At 48.6% G+C, this 19,374-nt stretch overlaps 1 protein-coding gene across 1 annotated transcript in view; it reads right to left on the reverse strand.

Moving 5' to 3' along the window:
• Positions 1–11,214: 11,214 nt before the first annotated feature.
• The window catches only part of LOC119951504 (gastrula zinc finger protein XlCGF57.1-like), a 43,143-nt gene continuing 34,983 nt past the window's right edge, over positions 11,215–19,374 (reverse strand). Inside the window, exon 3 of the mRNA XM_038774710.1 lies at positions 11,215–12,949. Within this exon, the coding sequence (XP_038630638.1) occupies positions 12,067–12,949 (883 nt within the window). The 3' untranslated portion in view covers positions 11,215–12,066. The remainder of the gene's footprint in view (positions 12,950–19,374) is intronic.

Consider the following 19,374-nt stretch of genomic DNA (forward strand, 5'->3'; position numbering starts at 1 on the left):
AATGAGTGGAGCATTTTAGTCATACCGATAAGAAATCAGAATATAAACAGATACCACAGTGACTCGCTGTAGGGTATGTATATATAGACCATCCAGGCTGTAAAACATCCCACAGTATTGCACAATTTCTGCTGCAGATTGTTCGAGCCTGTGTCTGTCTCCAATTGTTTGATGTAATTTTCCAGTAATGGAACTGAAAAAGGGGTCAAATGCAGAAAAAGTAGCCTTTCTGATGGAAGGTTACAGACCTGAAGTGAAAACTGTGCTTCTCTCTCTGCAGACACTGTTCAGAATTCCAACATTCCCTGTTTTCCTTCAGATAGCCAGCATCTGCAGCTTTTTGATTTTCTTCAACTGATAATAGGGCACAGGTCTCTGGCACAGAGTCTGTCCCTGTTGCTCAGAAGAGAAGGGAGAAGAGGAACAGAGCACTTGTCATTGGGGACTCCATAGTTAGAGGAACAGACAGGAGGTTCTGTGGGAACGAAAGAGACTCACGGTTGGTGTGTTGCCTCCCAGGTGCCAGGATTCGTGATGTCCCTGATCGTGTTTTTGGGATCCTTAAGGGGGAGGGGGAGCAGCCCCAAGTCGTGGTCCACATAGGTACCAACGACATAGGTAGGAAGAGAGATGGGGATTTGAGACAGATATTCAGGGAGCTAGGGTGGAAGCTGAGAGCTAGAACAAACAGAGTTGTTATCTCTGGGTTGTTACCCGTGCCACGTGCTAGCGAAGTGAGAAATAAGGAGAGAGACGAGTTGAACACGTGGCTACAGGGATGGTGCAGGAGGGAGGGTTTTGGTTTCCTGGATAATTGGGGCTCATTCTGGAATAGGTGGGACCTCTACAAACAGGATGGTCTTCACCTGAACCAGAGGGGTACCAATATCCTGGGGGGGGGGAGATTTGCTAGTGCTCTTCGGGGGGGTTTAAACTAATTCAGCAGGGGGATGGGAACCTAAATTGTAGTCCCAGTGTACAGGATGTTGAGAGTAGTGAGGTCAGGGATAGGGTTAAAAGTTCGAAAGAGGGCACCGGCAAGCAGGACGCTGGTTTGAAGTGTGTCGACTTCAACGCCAGGAGCATCCGGAATAAGGTGGGTGAGCTTGCAGCATGGGTTGGTACCTGGGATCTCGATGTTGTGGCGATTTCGGAGACATGGGTAGAGCAGGGACAGGAATGGTTGTTGCAGGTTCCAGGATTTAGATGTTTCTGTAAGAACAGAGAAGATGGTAAAAGAGGGGGGGGGGGGGGGGGGGGGGGGGGGTGGCATTGTTAATCAAGGAAAGTATTACGGCGGTGGAAAGGACGCTTGAGGACTCGTCTACTGCGGCAGTATGGGCCGAGGTTAGGAACAGTAGAGGAGAGGTCACCCTGTTGGGAGTTGTCTATAGACCTCCGAATAGTTCCAGAGATGTAGAGGAAAGGATTGCAAAGATGATTCTCGACAGGAGCGAGAGTAACAGGGTAGTTGTTATGGGGGACTTTAACTTTCCAAATATTGACTGGAAATACTATAGTTCGAGTACTATAGATGGGTCAGTTTTTGCGCAGTGTGTGCAGGAGGGTTTTCTGACACAGTATGTAGACAGGCCAACAAGGGGCGAGGCCACATTGGATTTGGTACCAGATGGGATTTATCCTAGGATTCTCTGGGAAGCCAGGGAGGAGATTGCAGAGCCTTTGTCCTTGATCTTTATGTCGTCTTTGTCGACAGGAATAGTGCCGGAAGACTGGAGGATAGCAAATATTGTCCCCTTGTTCAAGAAGGGGAGTAGAGACAACCCTGGTAATTATAGACCTGTGAGCCTTACTTCGGTTGTGGGTAAAATGTTGGAAAAGGTTATAAGAGATAGGGTTTATAATCATCTTGAAAAGAACAAGTTGATTAGCGATACTCAACACGGTTTTGTGAAGGGTCGGTCATGTCTCACAAACCTTATTGAGTTTTTTGAGAAGGTGACCAAACAGGTGGATCAGGGTAAAGCTGTTGATGTGGTGTATATGGATTTCAGTAAGGCGTTTGATAACGTTCCCCACGGTAGGCTATTGCAGAAAATAAGGAAGTATGGAATTGAAAGTGATTTAGCGGTTTGGATCAGTAATTGGCTAGCTGAAAGAAGACAGAGGGTGGTGGTTGATGGCAAATGTTCAACCTGGAGTTCAGTTACTAGTGGTGTACCGCAAGGATCTGTTTTGGGGCCACTGCTGTTTGTCATTTTTATAAATGACCTGGAAGAGGGTGTAGAAGGATGGGTTAGTAAATTTGCAGATGACACGAAGGTCGGTGGAGTTGTGGATAGTGCTGAAGGATGTTATAGGATACAGAGGGACATAGATAAGCTGCAGAGCTGGGCTGAGAGGTGGCAGATGGAGTTTAATGCGGAAAAGTGTGAGGTGGTTCACTTTGGAAGGAGTAACAGGAATGCAGAGTACTGGGCTAATGGCAAGAGTCTTGGTAGTGTAGATGAACAGAGAGATCTCGGCATCCAGGTACATAAATCCCTGAAAGTTGCCACCCAGGTTAATAGGGCTGTTAAGAAGGCATATCGTGTGCTAGCCTTTATAAGCAGGGGGATTGAGTTTCGGAACCACAAGGTCATGCTGCAGCTGTACATAACTCTGGTGCGGCCGCACCTGGAGTACTGCGTGCAGTTCTGGTCACCACATTATAGGGAGGATGTGGAAGCTTTGGAAAGGGTTCAGAGGAGATTTACTAGGATGTTGCCTGGTATGGAGGGAAGGTCTTACGAGGAAAGGCTCAGGGAATTGAGGTTGTTTTCGTTAGAGAGGAGAAGGCTGAGAGGTGACTTAATACAGTAGAGACATATAAGATAGTCAGAGGGTTAGATAGGGTGGACAGTGAGAGTCTTTTTCCTCGGATGGTGATGACCAACACGAGGGGACATAGCTTTAAATTGAGGGGTGATAGATATAGGACAGATGTCAGAGGCAGTTTCTTTACTCAGAGAGTAGTAGGGGTGTGGAACGCCCTGCCTGCAATAGTAGTGGACTCGCCAACTTTAAGGGCATTTAAGTGGTCACTGGATAGACATATGGATGAACATGGAATAGTGTAGGTCAGATAGGCTTCAGATGGTTTCACAGGTCGGCGCAACATCGAGGGCCGAAGGGCCCGTACTGCGCTGTAGTGTTCTATGTTCTATGTTCTATGATAAGTGCCAAGAATGTGGAGCCCATTTCCAGTAAAATATAAGTAAACTCACATTGTAAGCAGATTGATTATAGCTTAAAATGTAAAGGGTTTCACTCTACTTTCTGATTTAGTGATACAACAGCAGTTACCCTGGTGCATTCAGATACTTCAAATCTGGGAAGAGACATTTATATTTAGAACAGTACAGCACAGAACAGTCTGCCCAACTCTGAACAATCCAACTTTAATTTTTTTTTTAATTCTTTTTTACGAGATGTAGGCTTCGCTGGTTAGGCCAGTATTTGTTGACCATCCTGTAAATTATATCAGGGAGAGAATTATGATGCAGCTCACAGCAATTTGGTCGCTGCATCAATTGATTCAATAATTTTACTTCTTGACCCTATGGTACTATTCATAGTAACATTACAGGAGAACATAGAACGTACAGTGCAGAAGGAGACCATTCGGCCCATCAAGTCTGCACCGACCCACTTTAGCCCTCACCTCCACCCCATCCCCATAACCCAATAACCCCTCCTAACCTTCTTTGGACACTAAGGGCAATTTAGCATGGCCAATCTACCTAACCTGCAGGTTTTTGGACTGTGGGAAGAAACCGGAGCACCCGGCGGAAACCCACGCAGACACGGGGAGAACGTGCAGACTCCGCACAGACAGTGACCCAAGCTGGGAATCGAAACTGGAGCTGTGAAGCAATTGTGCTAACCACTATGCTATTGTGCTGCCCATTATTACTAAGACACTGCTTAAGTTCCTGAACTGCATAATCTCCCGAGAGGTATTCTGCCACTTCAGTTGGTGTGCCGACAGACGACTGCCTTCTCCCCGTGCTCATATACAAGGCCCCTCACAGTTCATAGCCGTTTCACTGCTTTTCTAGTGGATACCAAGTCAAACTGCTTCCTGGGGTAGCAATCTCGAGTAGCGACAGTCTGTTTCCAAGATCTCTCCTGCCAAACGCTGCCGTTCCTCCCTCACTGCCCCGTCAAAGTGCACATTATACGATATCACCTTCCTCTTAACACTGGCTTAAGTGCCACACATAGTGTGGAGGGAGAGACCGATCCATTACAATTAAGCCTAATGTACTCCTCAATGTACATGGCTGTATGATCGCAGAATCCTTTCTCAGTCGATGCCACATCTAATCTCCATGGAGCCCACTGGATGTGATCTATCCCCAGCTCAAGGTCCACAAAATGTGGAGCGTAGTCAGAAATTACTCTCCCCGAATATTCCGCTTTCTGACCCTTGGGAGCAGAGACTTATCAAATGCGGCATTTAAGGCTTTCTAAGGAACTTGTATAGGTCAGAACCGCTGGAAGGTCTGTCAGATATGGCAGGGTTTCGAGACAGATTGAGAGTAGGGTGGAACTGGTGGCCCCACTAGGCTTGAAGGAGGTGCCGGGGCAATTGGTTGTGCAGACGAACAAGGCTCCAGGCCCTGATGGGTGTCCCATTGAGTTTTGCAAAAACTTTTCAGACCAGCTAGTTCTATTGACAGTAGATAAGCTCAACTATGCTTTGGTTCGAGATTTTCTGCTGGATACATTTTCACAGGCCTCCATCGCCCTTGTTTTAAAGAAAGATAAGGACTCCAAGGAGTGTGGTTCTTACAGGCCCATTCGCTGCTGAAAGTGGATGCCAAGGTACTGGCCACGGTGCTGGCTTTGCAGTGAGAGCCATGTGTCCCAGATGCAGTGGCAGAAGACCAGACAGGATTTGTGAAGGAAAGGCTGCTGTTGTCTAATATACGGCCCGTTCTGAACGTTGTCCGTTGCCTTCTTTGGCCCCAGAGCCAGAAGTGATTATATCTATAGATGCAGAGAAAGCATTGACAGAGTGGAGTGGAAGTACCTCATTGGGGTGTTTGTTTGAGCAGAAATTTGTTTCATGGTTGCGGCTGCTATACAAGAGCCCCATGGCCAGCATTCGCACTGAAACGAGAACCTCGGGATACTTCCCTCTGAACACGTTCCAAACCCATGACCACTACCAGCGAGAAGGACAAGAGCAGCAGATACCTAGAAGCCCCACCACCTGGAGGCTCCTCTCCAAGTCACTCACCACCCTGACTTGGAGATATATCGCCGTTCCTTCACTGTCGCTGGGGCAACATCCTGCAATTCCCTCCGTAACAGATGTAACTACAACTGAAGGACTGCAGCGGTTCAAGAAGGCACCTTATGACCGCCTTCTGAAGGGAAACTAGGAATGGGCAATAAATGCTGGTCTAACCAGTGACGCCCACATCCCGTAAATGAATTTTTAAAAAACAGGTACAAGACAGTGGTGCCCATTGCAGCCACTCCTTTTCGCTCTGGGGTAGAACCTCTGGCAATAGTACTGAAGCTTCGGGAACGGTTAATCGGGGTGGGGAGGGAGGGAAAATAGGGTGTCACTTTATGCTGATGACCTGCTCCTGTACATCACAGATCCGGTCTCCTCTATAGATGGGATTATGAAATTGCTGAGGAGCTTCGCCTCCTCCTTGGGCCATAAGTTAAACCTGGGGAAAAGGGAGTACTTTCTGGTTAATGCCCGAGGGAGCGGAGCCAATCTGGGGGTATTACCCTTCTGCCAGGCCAGAGGTAGATTCCAGTATCTGGGTATATGATTGGCATAGGCTTCATTGTTATAGAAGCCATAAAAAACGCAGCTGTTTACCCAGGTTTGTCACTGGAGAAAGCCCCTCCTAACACCCTATAATAGGAGTTTACAAATTTCATCACTGCAAGTACAGGCTAGAAATACACACACACAATTCTAATTTCTATGCCACAATTTTTTCTCTCCTTCCCACAAAGCTGTAAATCCCTGCCCTGCACTCCTTCCTCACTGTGCTGAAATCCAAACATACTACGATTTCTTACCTCCACTCTCAGCTTTATCCTTCCTCCACTTTGTGTGGAATCTAGCTCCTGTGTGCAGAGTGAGCATAAATGAGTCAATCCATTCTCCAACCAAGATGGCTTTGCATGTGCTCTGCAACCCACTGAGTCAAGACGGTGGGCCCTGTCCCAGGAAAAGGGCCTCGAGCTGCAAACATGAGTCCTCGAGGTTCTCAATCGGAACTTGCAGCATACAGCTAGTTTTTAATTCTCAAACTCCCTGTGCTCCTGTCAGCTCCTTTTCTTACCTTTGCACCAAAGCTGACTGAATCATCCAGAATTAAACTCTACTGACAGTTGTTTCTCTCTTTATCTCTCCTCCCACCCCTCTCTCTTGTCCTGATCTCTGACTTCAGTTCTGCATTCACTGTTTTTTCTCTTCTTCTGTCTCTCTCCAGGTACATCTTATGGAAAGATCTCATGTATTTATTTTATATTTTAATTCCAAACCAAAGTAAACAAGGTACACACAATCTCTCCAAAAATATACCACAATCCACACAGTTCGACATATTTTCCCCCTTCCCCCCGCCACAGGCTCCCCATCCTGCCCTCTCCCCTTCTATCCCTCCAACCCGCTGGTGACAATCAAGTCCTCAAAAAGGGACAGGAACATCCTCCATCTAACAAAGAACCCCGCCTCTCCCCCTCTGAGAACAAACTTAATTTTTTTCCAATTTGAGGACCTCCACCACATCCCCAGCCTGGGTGGTTTCACTGACTTCCACCCTTGTAGAATTTGACACCGGGCAATCAGAGTGGCGAAGAACACCACATCGGTCCCCTCCCCTCCAGTAGCTCCGGCAGCTCCCACACTCCGAATGTCGCCAAACGCGGCCATCTCGCCATCTTCAGCCTGATGATATCTGACAGTGCTTCAAGAATTGGGCTCCAGAAACCCACTAATCTCGGGCATGACCAAAACATGTGGACATCATGCACCGCCCTCCTCCACATCACTCACAATTGTCCTCTACCTCTGGGGAAAACCCACTCATACGAGCTCGCGTCATATGAGCCCTATGCACCACTTTAAACTGGACCAGGCTCATCCTAGCACAAGACGATGTCGCTTTTACCCGGTGCATAATTTCACTCCAAACCCTCCATCCTAATTCCATTCACAGCTCTTCCTCCCACTTTCGCTTTACTTCTTCAACTGGTGCCTTCTCCGTGTTCACCAACCACCCATAAATGTCTGCAATCCTCCCATCCCCCAGCTTGTCCTGCGTTAATAACCCATCCAGCAAGGTATGTTCCAGCAATTGAGGAAACAATGGTAACTCCTTCCTCACAAAGTTCAGCACCTGTATAAACCGAAACTCACGCCCGGTTGGCAACTCGTAGATCTCCTGTAACTGTCCCAACCCTACAAACCTCCTTTCCACGAACAGGTCCCTCACCCGCGCCACCCTTTCTCTCTGCCAATGTCTGCATCTCACGTTTATCCATGCTGGAGTGAATCGGTGATTACCACATATTAGGGCCAGTACCAACATACCACCCCACACCACCCCCCCCCCCCCCCCCCCCCCCAACACCAAAGTGATGCCTCAACTGATTCCAAACCTTCAGGGATGATGCCACCACCTGGCTCACAGTATAAATATTCAGAGAGAATTGGAGGGAGGCCATAGCCAGGGCCCTCAAACACTTCCCACATAAAAAGCCTCCTCCACCTGCACCCACTCCAACCCCCCCTCCCCCACCACAGTCACACCTTTTCCACATTCGCCGCCCAATAGTAGTACAGTATATTTGGCAGCGCCAGACCCCCACCCGCCAACTCCTCTGTAAAAAAAAAACTCCAAATCCATGGCGTCTTGACGCTCCATACAAATGTCCATATTAATCTGTCCATTTGTCAGATGAATGCCTTTATTGGGCCAGTGGGGGAGGGGCGGGGGTATACTGGATGTCAAACGAAATCCTCAGAAGGCGTTCGTCTTGATCGTCTGCACCCTCCCAGCCAGTGATAGCAGGTGGGCATGCTACCTCTTCAGATCTCCTTTCACTCCCTCCACCAAGCCGGCCAGTTTCCACTTCTGCATCGTGGCCCAGTCATGGTCCACCTGAATACATAAATATCTGAACCTACTGCTGACCAGCCTGAATGGTAGAGCACTAAAATTTGCATTCGTCCCCTGGACATTCGCTGGAAATACTTCACTTTTTACCACATTGACTTTTTATCCCGAAAACACATCAAACTTCCCCAATATGCCCATTATCCCCTCCATGCACACCAATATTTGGAAATATGTAATCTCTGCCTCCCTTACAATATGCCACCACTCTCGATGACCTGAGCGCAATGGCAAAAGGTTCTATTGCCATTGCAACCAGCAGCGGGGACTGCAGGCACCCCTGCCTCGTGCTCTATACCAGTGTTATTCAAACTTTTTTTCCGGGGACCCATTTTACCAGCCAGCCAACCTTCAGAACTCACGGCGGCCGACCTTCGGGACCATGCCAGCCAACTTTCACACCAGCCAATCTAAACTACCAGAAAGATGTGGAGGCTTTAGAGAGGGTGCAGAAAAGATTTACCAGGATGTTGCCTGGTATGGAGGGCATTAGCTATGAGGAGCGGTTGAATAAACTCAGTTTGTTCTCGCTGGAATGACGGAGGTTGAGGGACGACCTGATAGAGATCTACAAAATGATGAGGGGCATAGACAGAGTGGATAGTCAGAGGCTTTTTTCCCAGGGTGGAGGAGTCAATTACTAGGGGGTATAGGTTTAAGGTGCGAGGGGGAAGGTTTAGAAGGGATGTACGAGGCAAGTTTTTTTACACAGAGGATTGTAGGTGCCTGGAACTCGCTGCCGGAGGAGGTGGTGGAAGCAGGGACGATAGTGACATTTAAGGGGTATCTTGACAAATACATGAATAGGATGGGAATAGAGGGATACGGACCCAGGAAGTGTGGAAGATTTTAGTTTGGACGGCAGAGGCTTGGAGAGCCGAAGGGCCTGTTCCTGTGCTGTACTTTTCTATGTTCTTTAAATTGCCCTTAATGTTCAAAAAAGCTTAGGAGGGATTATTGGGTTACGGGGATCGGGTGGAAGTGAGGACTTAAGTGGGGTCGGTGCGTACTCGATGGGTCAAATGGCCTCCTTCTGCACTGAATGTTCTATGTATGATCATAATGAATGGCTCGAAAGACCAAATGGCCTCCTCCTGTTTCGATTGTATGCAGGTCAGTGGTCGACCAGTTTTAGCTGCCTAGAATGCTAATTTAGTTTTTTGAACAAACTTGTCAATTTGCCTGCACTGAGTGCACGTGCACCATCCAATGCAGCGATTCAAGAAGGCTGCTCATTCACACCTTCTCAGGGACAATTAGAGGTGGGCAATAAATGCCAGCCTACCCAGTGACACCCACATCCCGTAAATTTACTTTAGAAATACATCATAAGAGTGCAGCAGTGTTTAGCACAGCTGCCTCACTGCGCCAAGGTCCCAGGTTCGATCTCTGGGTCACTGTCCATGTGGAGTTTGCACATTCTTCCCATGTTTGCGTGGGTTTCGCCCCACAACCCAAAAATGTGCAGAGTAGGTGGATTGGCCACGCTAAATTGCCCCTTAATTGGAAAAATGAATTGGGTACTCCAAAATCTTTTAAAAATATATAGTAGTATAATAGCAAATTCTATAACTTTTCCAATTGGATCAGTGCAATTGAACTCAATTTTAACAAGAAAGAGTGTCCATTCACTCTGATATCTGAGATCTTACACAGACAAACATTTCTACTCCCACATTCAAAATTTTTAATGATATAATGATAATCTTTGTCACAAGTAGGCTTACATTAACACTGCAATGTAGTTACTGTGAAAAGCCCCTAGTCGCCACATTCCGGCACCTGTTCGGGTACATAATAATAATAACCTCTATTGTCACAAGTAGGCTTACATTTAGCCTGTTCGGGTACACACAGAGAGAATTCAGAATGTTCAAATTGCCTAATAGCACATCTTACGGGACTTGTGGGATGAAACCAGAGCACCCGGAGGCCGGCCTATATATGGCCCCGGTGTGGGCGGAGCCAGAGGCGGCACCATACAGGGGTTACAGTACAGTACCTGTAAGCAGTTCAGATCACCACTTCCAGGTCATAGGTCACAAGTTATGGTGTCATGCATGCATTATGGTGAATACATTCACCACATTCACCCCCTGTTAAAAAAATTCAAGTCCAGCGGGGATGATGTGGGGTCATTACATATTCAGTCTATCTGGAGGCCGGATCGTTCTCTTCGACCTCCGCAGCTCTGGTAGTGCGACGGGCACAGTTGTCGCAGGTGGTAATTCCAGGGGCGCTGTGTCTGGAGCTTGAGCCTCAGTCCGGGGTATTGGAGATGGTTGGGGTGCGGGGGAAGGGTGGGGGGCGATGGGTGGCAGCATTGTCGGCGCAGGAGACCCATGGGGCGCTGGAATGTAGGCGGGGTGGGGGGGGGTCGCATTGGCGGGGGAACAAGCTGGCACCAGGTCCCATAGGGAGACCGTATCTTGCCGTTCGTCCTAGTGTGTGATATAAGCGTACTGGAGGTTGGCGTGGAGCAGCAGGACCCTCTCGACCAGGGGGTTGGTCTTATGGCTCCTCATGTGCCTCCGGAGAAGGACTGGTCTCAGAGTTTTCAGCCAAGGTGGAAACGAGACCCCGGAGATGGACTTCCTGGGGAAGATAAACAAACGATCGTGAGGGGTCACGTTCGTGGCCGTGCAGAGGAGCGATCTGATGAGTAGAGGGCATCAGGGAGGACCTCCTGCCAGCGGGGCATTGGGAGACTTCTAGACCTAAGGGCCAGAAGAACGGCCTTCCATACTGTCACGTTCTCCCTCTCCACCTGCCCATTTCCATGCGGGTTATAACTCTTAGTCCTGCTCGAGGAGATGCCTTTGTTGAGCACATACTGACGCAGCTCATCGCTCATGAACAATATGCCACGGTCAATGTGGATGTAGGCAGGGAAACCAAACAGCGTGAAGATGCTGTGCAGTGCCTTTATTATGGTGTCGGGGTAGGGGACGGCGAAGGAGTACTCATCGATGACTGTGAGAAAGTATATATTCCGGTTGATGGAGGGGAGGGGAGTAATTCATTAATAGATATGTTATAAAGGCAAGAAATGCAATTTGAACACAAGCTTCTAACATTTTTATAATTACAAACACATTATTAATACTTGATTATTAAAACAAAGTCCTGAAGTGGAATAGGAATATTGGGTACTTCACAGGTCACAGAATAAAAAGAGATAATATGACTTGTTAAACTTGACTAGGAGGACTTGTTTAAGGGGTCTCAACTTTAAATGTCAGGCAGCTTTTGTTAACCAGCTGGTTGGCACTCCGCCTACCTCACAGCAAGAGATAGTTTGATACGTAGCATTGTCTTAAAGCTGAGACAACATGTGTAATTAGCTAAAAACCAGATGGGCTCATCCTTATTTCATTATTGATAAGTTATAGACCAATTGGCTATTTTCTAACAATTCGCTAAAGTGGGCTTTCTATTTGTAATATTTTTTTAAAAGGGGTCTCGAGAAACAATTTTGGCAACAAGGGAGAGGCAAGGACAGAGACGGGCAGAGAGAGAGAGATGTAGAAAAATATGGGTAGCAAGGCAGAAGAAAAATGATTATGGACAGGTGTTGTTGAGAGTTATCAATGTTTTTCAGTCATTATTTCATGACTTGGTCTGAGAAGGGTGGCAGGAAATCTGTTCAATTGTTAAAAGTTAAGCTTTATCCTCTTACTGTTTATTACTGCTAATTGACAATTTACTTTTTACCTTTAACTTGTTACCTTTTTAATAAACTTTCTGAATTTACCATTTTAAGTGTTTTTTCTTGTCATGTGGTTAAATCTCTAATCTCTGAAACTTAATGAGAGTTTCTGTTGGGAGGGTTATTGTAAACGAGTGATCCCCGTGAATCAGAAGAATCGCAAATCTTATAAATAACAGCAGAATCCAATCCCTAGAGTCACTTGTGAACTCGCTGGTGTCTCAGCAGTTGGGATGACTGAGTGAATCCCTCCCCACACACAGTGCAAATGATTGGTCTCTCCCCAGTGTGAACTCGCTGGTGTGTTACCAGATTGGATGAATGAGCAAATCCCTTCCCACATGCGGTGCAGGTGAATGGTTTCTCTCCTGTGTGAATTCGCTGGTGTGTCAGAAGGCCGGATGAATCAGCAAATCCTTTCCCACACTTGGAGCAGGTGAATGGTCTCTCTCCAGTGTGAATTCGCTGGTGTACAATGAGGTGGCCTGAATGCCTGAATCTCTTTCCACAATCAGTGCAGCTGAACGGCCTCTCCTCAGTGTGAACTCGCTGGTGTGTCATCAGGGTAGCTGACTGAATGAATCCCTTCCCGCACACAGAACAGGTGAATGGCTTCTCCCCAGTGTGAACACGTTGGTGGGCAGTGAGGTTGGATGATTGTGTAAACCTTTTTCCACAGTCAGGGCAGATGAAAGGCCTCTCCTCACTGTGAATAAGCTGGTGTGTCAGCAGGTTGGATGACTGACTGAATCCCTTCCCACACACAGAGCAGGTGAATGGCCTCTCCCCAGTGTGACTGCATCGATGGGTTTTTAGTCGAGACGGGTAATTGAATGTCTTCCCACAGTCTCCACATTTCCATGGTTTCTCCCCTGTATGGGTGCGTCGATGAGTTTCCAACTGGGAAGGGAATTTGAATCCCTTCCCACACTCCGCACATTTCCAGGGTTTCTCCATGTGTCCTTCTGACTCTCCAGGTTGGGTGATCGAGGAAGCCTCATCTAATTTTTTCCTGCTGGGAATTATGTAATGTTTTCTTTTCCAGCTGTGTAACTGGTTAAAATTCTTTCTACTGTCAGTTCAGTAGAACACTGGGGGTGGGGATGTTCCGGTGCTTTCCCAGTCACACTGATGTTTTAAATCTTTCCCTACATGCAGAGCAGACGAACAGTTCCCTTTCCACAGTCAAAGACAATGAATTTCAGGATCTGATGACTGGAATCCTCATGTGATGCTTAGTTTCAATATCCTGTAAAAGAGGTTAACAAATGCATCACTGTCAGTACTCCCTGTGCTGAAATACAAATTAAGTGTTGGATTATTTCTGTTTTTTAAATACCTTGTGCAACCAGAGATAGCAAGGTCTTATCTCTCAGATTCTAGAAACCATCCAATGTTTGCTGACTTCTCTTTACTCGCAGCAAGTACCATTCCCCTTTCATCCCTGTGCTCCTTGATACCTTTTGCCTCCGAGTCTTGATTTTAAAATTATCATCCTTGTTTACAAATCCCTCCATGGCCACATCCCCTTCTATTTCTGTAATCTCCAACCCAAACATGCTCTGAGGTATCTGCACTGTTCTAAATCTGGCCTTCTGAGCATTCCCTATAACACTACTGGCAGCCATGTCTTCAGTGTCCACGGTCCCAATTCTACAAGCCCTATTTTCCACCTCACTTTCCTCATTTAAGATTCTCCTGAAAGGCTACCCATTTCCCCAAGATTTTGGTCACCAGCCTGCAGATCTCCTTATGTGTTTGAGCGTCACACCTTGTTTTATAATTTTCTTGGTAGTTCACTGGCATGCTTTATGCTACAACGGCAGCACGGTAGCATTGTGGCTGGCACAATCGCTTCACAGCTCCAGGATCGATTCTGGCTTGGGTCACTGTCTGTGTGGAGTCTGAACATCCTCCCCGTGTGTGCGTGGGTTTCCTCCGGGTGCGCCGGTTTCCTCCCACAGTCCAAAGATGTGCAGGTTAGGTGGATTGGCCATGATAAATTGCCTTTAGTGTCCAAAATTGCCCTTAGTGTTGGGTGGGGTTACTGGGTTATGGGGATAGGGTGGAGGTGTTAACCTTGGGTAGGGTGCTCTTTCCAGGAGCCGGTGCAGACTTGATGGGCCGAATGGCCTCCTTCTGCACTGTAAATTCTATGTTTCTATAATTCTATAACAATCCTTTCATTTCACACCAATCTCTGATATTTTTTGGTCCCTGCTACGGGTTGTCAATCCGGTCTGCATAAACAAACCCTGCAGCTGCCAGTGAATCAATCATGTTCTCTCCTGGTCCAGACGGAGACTGGGGGAGGAAATGGGCATGGAGATGGGAGGGGCACTCTGGATTGAGGCTCCGCACAGAATCACCACCACCTCCTGAGCCGGGGTCAGCCTGTTGCAGCTCAAGGTAGTGCACGGAGCACACCTTAGGAATACACGTAAACGTGGGTTCTTCCCATACACCAATAAAAAATATATTTCTAAAATGTTCTCTCTTGGTCACTGGGACCCCTAAGTCTCACCTGCCCTGTGACTTCACCAAGATGGCCGCACGTGAAGCGGAAATCTCCGGATGTGAGAGTTATTGGGGGCCATCACGGCTGTTTCTGAATCCCCCGCCCACCTCCCAGGGCTTCATTCCTTTATCAAAGTTCACAACTTCATTATTGCCCCCTCAAACCAGGACCAATAGGAGATGGGGCGCGTCTGGATGACTGACAGCGGGCGGCTGGACCGCCAACCAATCAGAGTAAATGAAGAGATGGGGCTTCTCCAAGCTCTCTCCGATTGGTTCCCCAGGCCAGGCTGGCTGCGCATGCACCCTGTCGCAGTTTGCCTCCTGTAAAGATGGCGGCCGTTTACTTGGGTCTCTGATCGGGAGAAGACCCGCAGCTGGGAACCCACTTTGGGAAAAAGCGGGGCCACTGCCTCCATATTCGGGGTTTAGGGCTGACGCTGCGTGCTTATGAAGCCTTCCCACCCGCCCATTGCATCCACCGCTCCCTTTCTGACACCAAATAAACTTACCGGCTGCAGAGAGCAACAAACAAGCAGCTCGGCCCCGCACTGCGTATATCCCAACACTGGGAGGAGCTGCGCACGCGCACTACTCCACTGAAAAACTATGGGATTGGGTGTGTGGGGGTGGCTGTCCAGCCCCAGCGAGAGGAATGCGGGTAGCTGGGCAGCACGGTAGCATAGTGGTTAGCACTGTGGCTTCACAGAACCAGGATCCCAGTTTGTGTAGTGTAGTGGTTATCACGTGCGCCTAACACGGGAAAGGTCAGCAGTTCGAAACCGGGCAGAAACATTTGCACAGGCTTTTAATCTCAGAGAAGGGAAAGATCAATAATTCATCTTTATACGGGCAGCACGGTAGCATTGTGGATAGCACAATTGCTTCACAGCTCCAGGGTCCCAGGTTCGATTCCGGCTTGGGTCACTGTCTGTGCGGAGTCTGCACATCCTCCCCGTGTGTGCGTGGGTTTCCTCCTGGGTGCTCCGGTTTCCTCCCACAGTCCGAAGATGTGCAGGTTAGGTGGATTGGCCATGATAAATTGCCCTTAGTGACCAAAATTGCCCTTAGTGTTGGGTGGGGTTACTGGGTTATGAGGATAGGGTGGAGGTGTTGACCTTGGGTAGGGTGCTCTTTCCAAGAGCCGGTGCAAACTTGATGGGCCGAATGACCTCCTTCTGCATGTAAATTCTATGACCTATGAACCCTCCGCTGGGCCACTGTCTGTACGGAGTCTGCACGTTCCCCCTTGTCTGTGGGTTTCCTCCGGGTGCTCCAGTTTCCTCCCGCAGTCCAAAGATGTGCAAATTTGGTGGATTTGCCACGCTAAATTGCCCTTAGTGTCCAAAAAAGTTAGGAGGGGTTAGGGGGATAGGGTGGCAGTGAGGGCTTAAGGTGGGTCGGTGCAGATTCGATGGGCCGAATGTCCTCCTTCTGCACTGTATGTTCTATGGTTTATGAATGCGTGTACAAGACCACAAGGTCTGTAGATGGAGGGCTCTCCAGCCCCAGCGAGAAGAATACAAGACCATAAGGTGTGTAGATGTTGTTCATCTTCATTTACAACATTCCCCTGCTATTACAGCAAGTGGAGTATGATATTCCCAGAATAGTTGGAGAGAGAAAGGCAGGAATGAGGTGGTTCAGCAGCACATCAGCTGACAGAGAAGAGATATCACAGACTAAACGGGAAAATGCCGGATAATCTCAGTAGGTCTGGCAGCATCTGTAAGGAGAGAAAAGAGCGAACATTTCGAGTCCAGATGACCCTTTCAGTCTTCAATGGAGATGGAGTTCATCTCAATTGAACTCCAACAGTTTCAAGAGGCAGTAAAGGAGGACCTATAGTCAGCAATGGAGAGAGGAATCGAGGTCGTGCAGGCCCCATACATGGGCCGATGGGCAGGGTGGAATGACGGCTGGAGGCCCATGGAGTGACAATCCGTGAGGTGAAGAAGATGGTTAACTCAGTTTGAGGCTGCAATAACAAGGTTGGCAGCGACCCAAAGGACTCTGAATCGACGAGAATGTATGAGGAGGAGAAAAGGTCCCGTCTTCAACCTCCGGATCGCCAGGCTACCAGAGGGCCCAAGCGAGTACATATCAAAGATGCTTGGGAAGTTGGTTGGGGAAGAGGAATCTGGCTACCATGCCAGCGAACATGCTGGTAAACAGGAGCAAAGTGGGGGGTGGGGAGGGCACGCCGGGTCTTCTGCGAACGAGAGGAAAGGGGTGCAAGGTAGGTTACTGGGCTGAGGGTCCGGATGGGGTTGGGGTCTTGTAGAGTAGGAGGTAGATGGCACGATTGAAGGGGGCTGGGAAGGTATTGGGTAGGCCGGGGGGGGGGAGTAGAATGTTGGTCACGCAGGTTACACGAGGATATGGGTGGAAGGAGGAAGGTGGCGGTGGCCATCTTGAATGGACCAAAGGCAAACCCGGGGCTGCAGGGCCATGTCCACGAGGCATTCTCGGGGGGGGGGGGGGGGGGGGGAGCAGAAACCACCCCCCTGTCAGGATAGTCAGCTGGAAATGAAGGAACTTAACCACCAGGTTAAAAATTCTGAATCTTTACCCATCTGAAAAGCCTGAGGGTCGACATAATCTTTCTGCAGGAGACACACCTGAGAGCCAAAGACCAGACGTAGATAAGGAAGAGCTGGATGGGACAAGCATAACAAGCAAGCTTTGACACAAGGGCGAGGGAGGTGGCAATCCTATTTAACAAGAGGGTAGCCTTCACAGCGACCAATGCAGTGACGAATCCTGGGGAAGGTCCATAATGGTGAGTGGGGTTCTGGAAAGGGTCCCGGTGGTGCTGGTAAATGTGTACACCCTGAACTGGGATGACACAGAGTTCATCAAGAAGACATGGCAGACATCCCCGACCTTGACTCCCACCAACTGATCATGGTGGGAGACTTTACCTGTGTCCTGGACCCAAATGTAGACAGATTAAGCCCCAGAACATGTGCAAGGTCATGAATGTCAAAGAAACTCATGAATCAGATATGGGGGGGGGGGGTGAACTCTTGGAGGCTCAGCCACCTGAGGGAGAAGGAGTACTTCTTCTTCTTGCACGTCCACAAGGCCTGCTCCTGAAGAGACTTCTTTATGTTGGGGAAATAGGTGCTTCAAGGGGTAGTAGGGGCAGGATGCTCAGCAATAGTAATCTCGGACCATGCACCACATTATATGGATGTGAGATCGGAGACAAGTTGGGGTCAGTGTCCCCATGGAGGCTGGACACGGCCCTCCTCGCCGACAAGGATTTTTGTGAAGGGATGGTACTAGCCATCGACAAGTACATGCGCTGTAACCAGAACAGGGGGTCTCTTATTTTACATTGTGGGAGGCGCTGAAGGCAGTGGTAAGGGGGGAGATAATAGCATATAGGGCACATTGGGATTGGGTGAAGTGGGCAGCTAGACAGCGGTCGACTCCATATTGGAATTCGATCAGTAGTACTCCAAGGACCCGGCCATGGAGCTCCAAGCAGAGAGGAAAAGATTACAAATGGAGTTTGAGCTGATCTCAACCGGGAAAGTAGTGAGCCAGCTCTTCCTGACACGGGGGACCTTCTACGAATATGGGGACAAAGCCAGTCACTTTCTGGCCCACCAGTTGAGGAAGAAGATGGCCACACGAGAGACTGCACAGATCAGCCACAAAGTGGGGCAGGAAATCCCCGCAGGGGAGATCAAAATTGAAACAGTTCTTGGATGGGCTAGTCATCCCACTTGTGGGGGAGGAATGGTTAGCACTGGTACTTCACTGCGCAGCGGGCCCGGGTTTGATCCCAACCCTGTGTCATTATCCCTGTGGAGTTTGCATATTCTACCTATGTTTGCTTGGGTCTCACCCCCACAACCCAAAAAGGTGTGCTGGGTTGGTGAATTAGTCACGCTAAATTGCTCCTTAATTAGAAAAACAGAATTGGGTACTTTAAAAATGTATTTTTAATTTGTGGGGGAGGAAAAGGGGCAGGGACTGGAAGCACCACTGTGTCTGGAGGAGGTCATGGACTGCATAAACTCCATGCAATCTGGGAAGGCGCCAGGACCTGATGGACTTCTACAAAATTTTTGTGGCATTACTGGCCTGACACCTGCCGGGGATGTTCTACCACTCGCTGTCAAGGGGAGTCCTGCTGCACACACTGGAACAGGCTTTGAGCTCATTGATTCCGAAGAAAGACAAAGACCCAGCGTAGTGTCTCACTCCTGAACACTGACCCAAAAGTTCTGGCGAAAGTTCTGGCAAGACGACTGAAGAGTTGCTTCCCAGAAGTGATCGCAGAAAATCAAACCAAATTTGTCAAAGGCAGATGGCTGATAACGAACTTCAGACACCTGCTAAATGTGGTCATGGCCCCACCCAGGAAGGAGGCACCAGAGGCAATCGTCTCCCTGGATGCAAAGAAGGTATTTGACTGAATTGATTGGCGGGGGTGGGGGGTCGGAGTGGGTACAGATAGAAGAAGCTTTGTGTGTAGGGACGTCCCTTCAGGCATTGGTCACTGCCCCACTCCCGTTCTCCTCAGCCAAACACTAGACAAGCCTGGTGGTGATAGCATCACTGAAAGCCTGCAACCACCTCAGGCACCATTACAAGCTGAAAGACATGTATGTCTCAGCTCCCATTTGTAATAATTATAGATTTATCCCAGCCAGAATGGACACCACATTCAAGGCTTGGAGAAGGGAAGAAGGGGTGTTCAGGTTCAAGGACATGTAAGTGGATAGCAGAGTGGCAACCTTGGAGGAACTATCAGCATGGATGCATTCCATCAGGGCCAGGAGACTTGTCTACCTTTAGCCCCATGGGCAAGCTAATGGGGCTAAAGGTAGACAAGTCTCCTGGCCCTGATGGAATGCATCCCAGAGTGCTAAAAAAGATGGCTAGGGAAATTGCAGATGCACTAGTGATAATTTACCGAAATTCACTAGACTCTGGGGTGGTCCCGGTGGATTGGAAATTAGCAAACGTGAC

This window comes from Scyliorhinus canicula, chromosome 17 (genome assembly GCF_902713615.1).
Source record: "Scyliorhinus canicula chromosome 17, sScyCan1.1, whole genome shotgun sequence".
Classification (NCBI taxonomy): domain Eukaryota; kingdom Metazoa; phylum Chordata; class Chondrichthyes; order Carcharhiniformes; family Scyliorhinidae; genus Scyliorhinus; species Scyliorhinus canicula.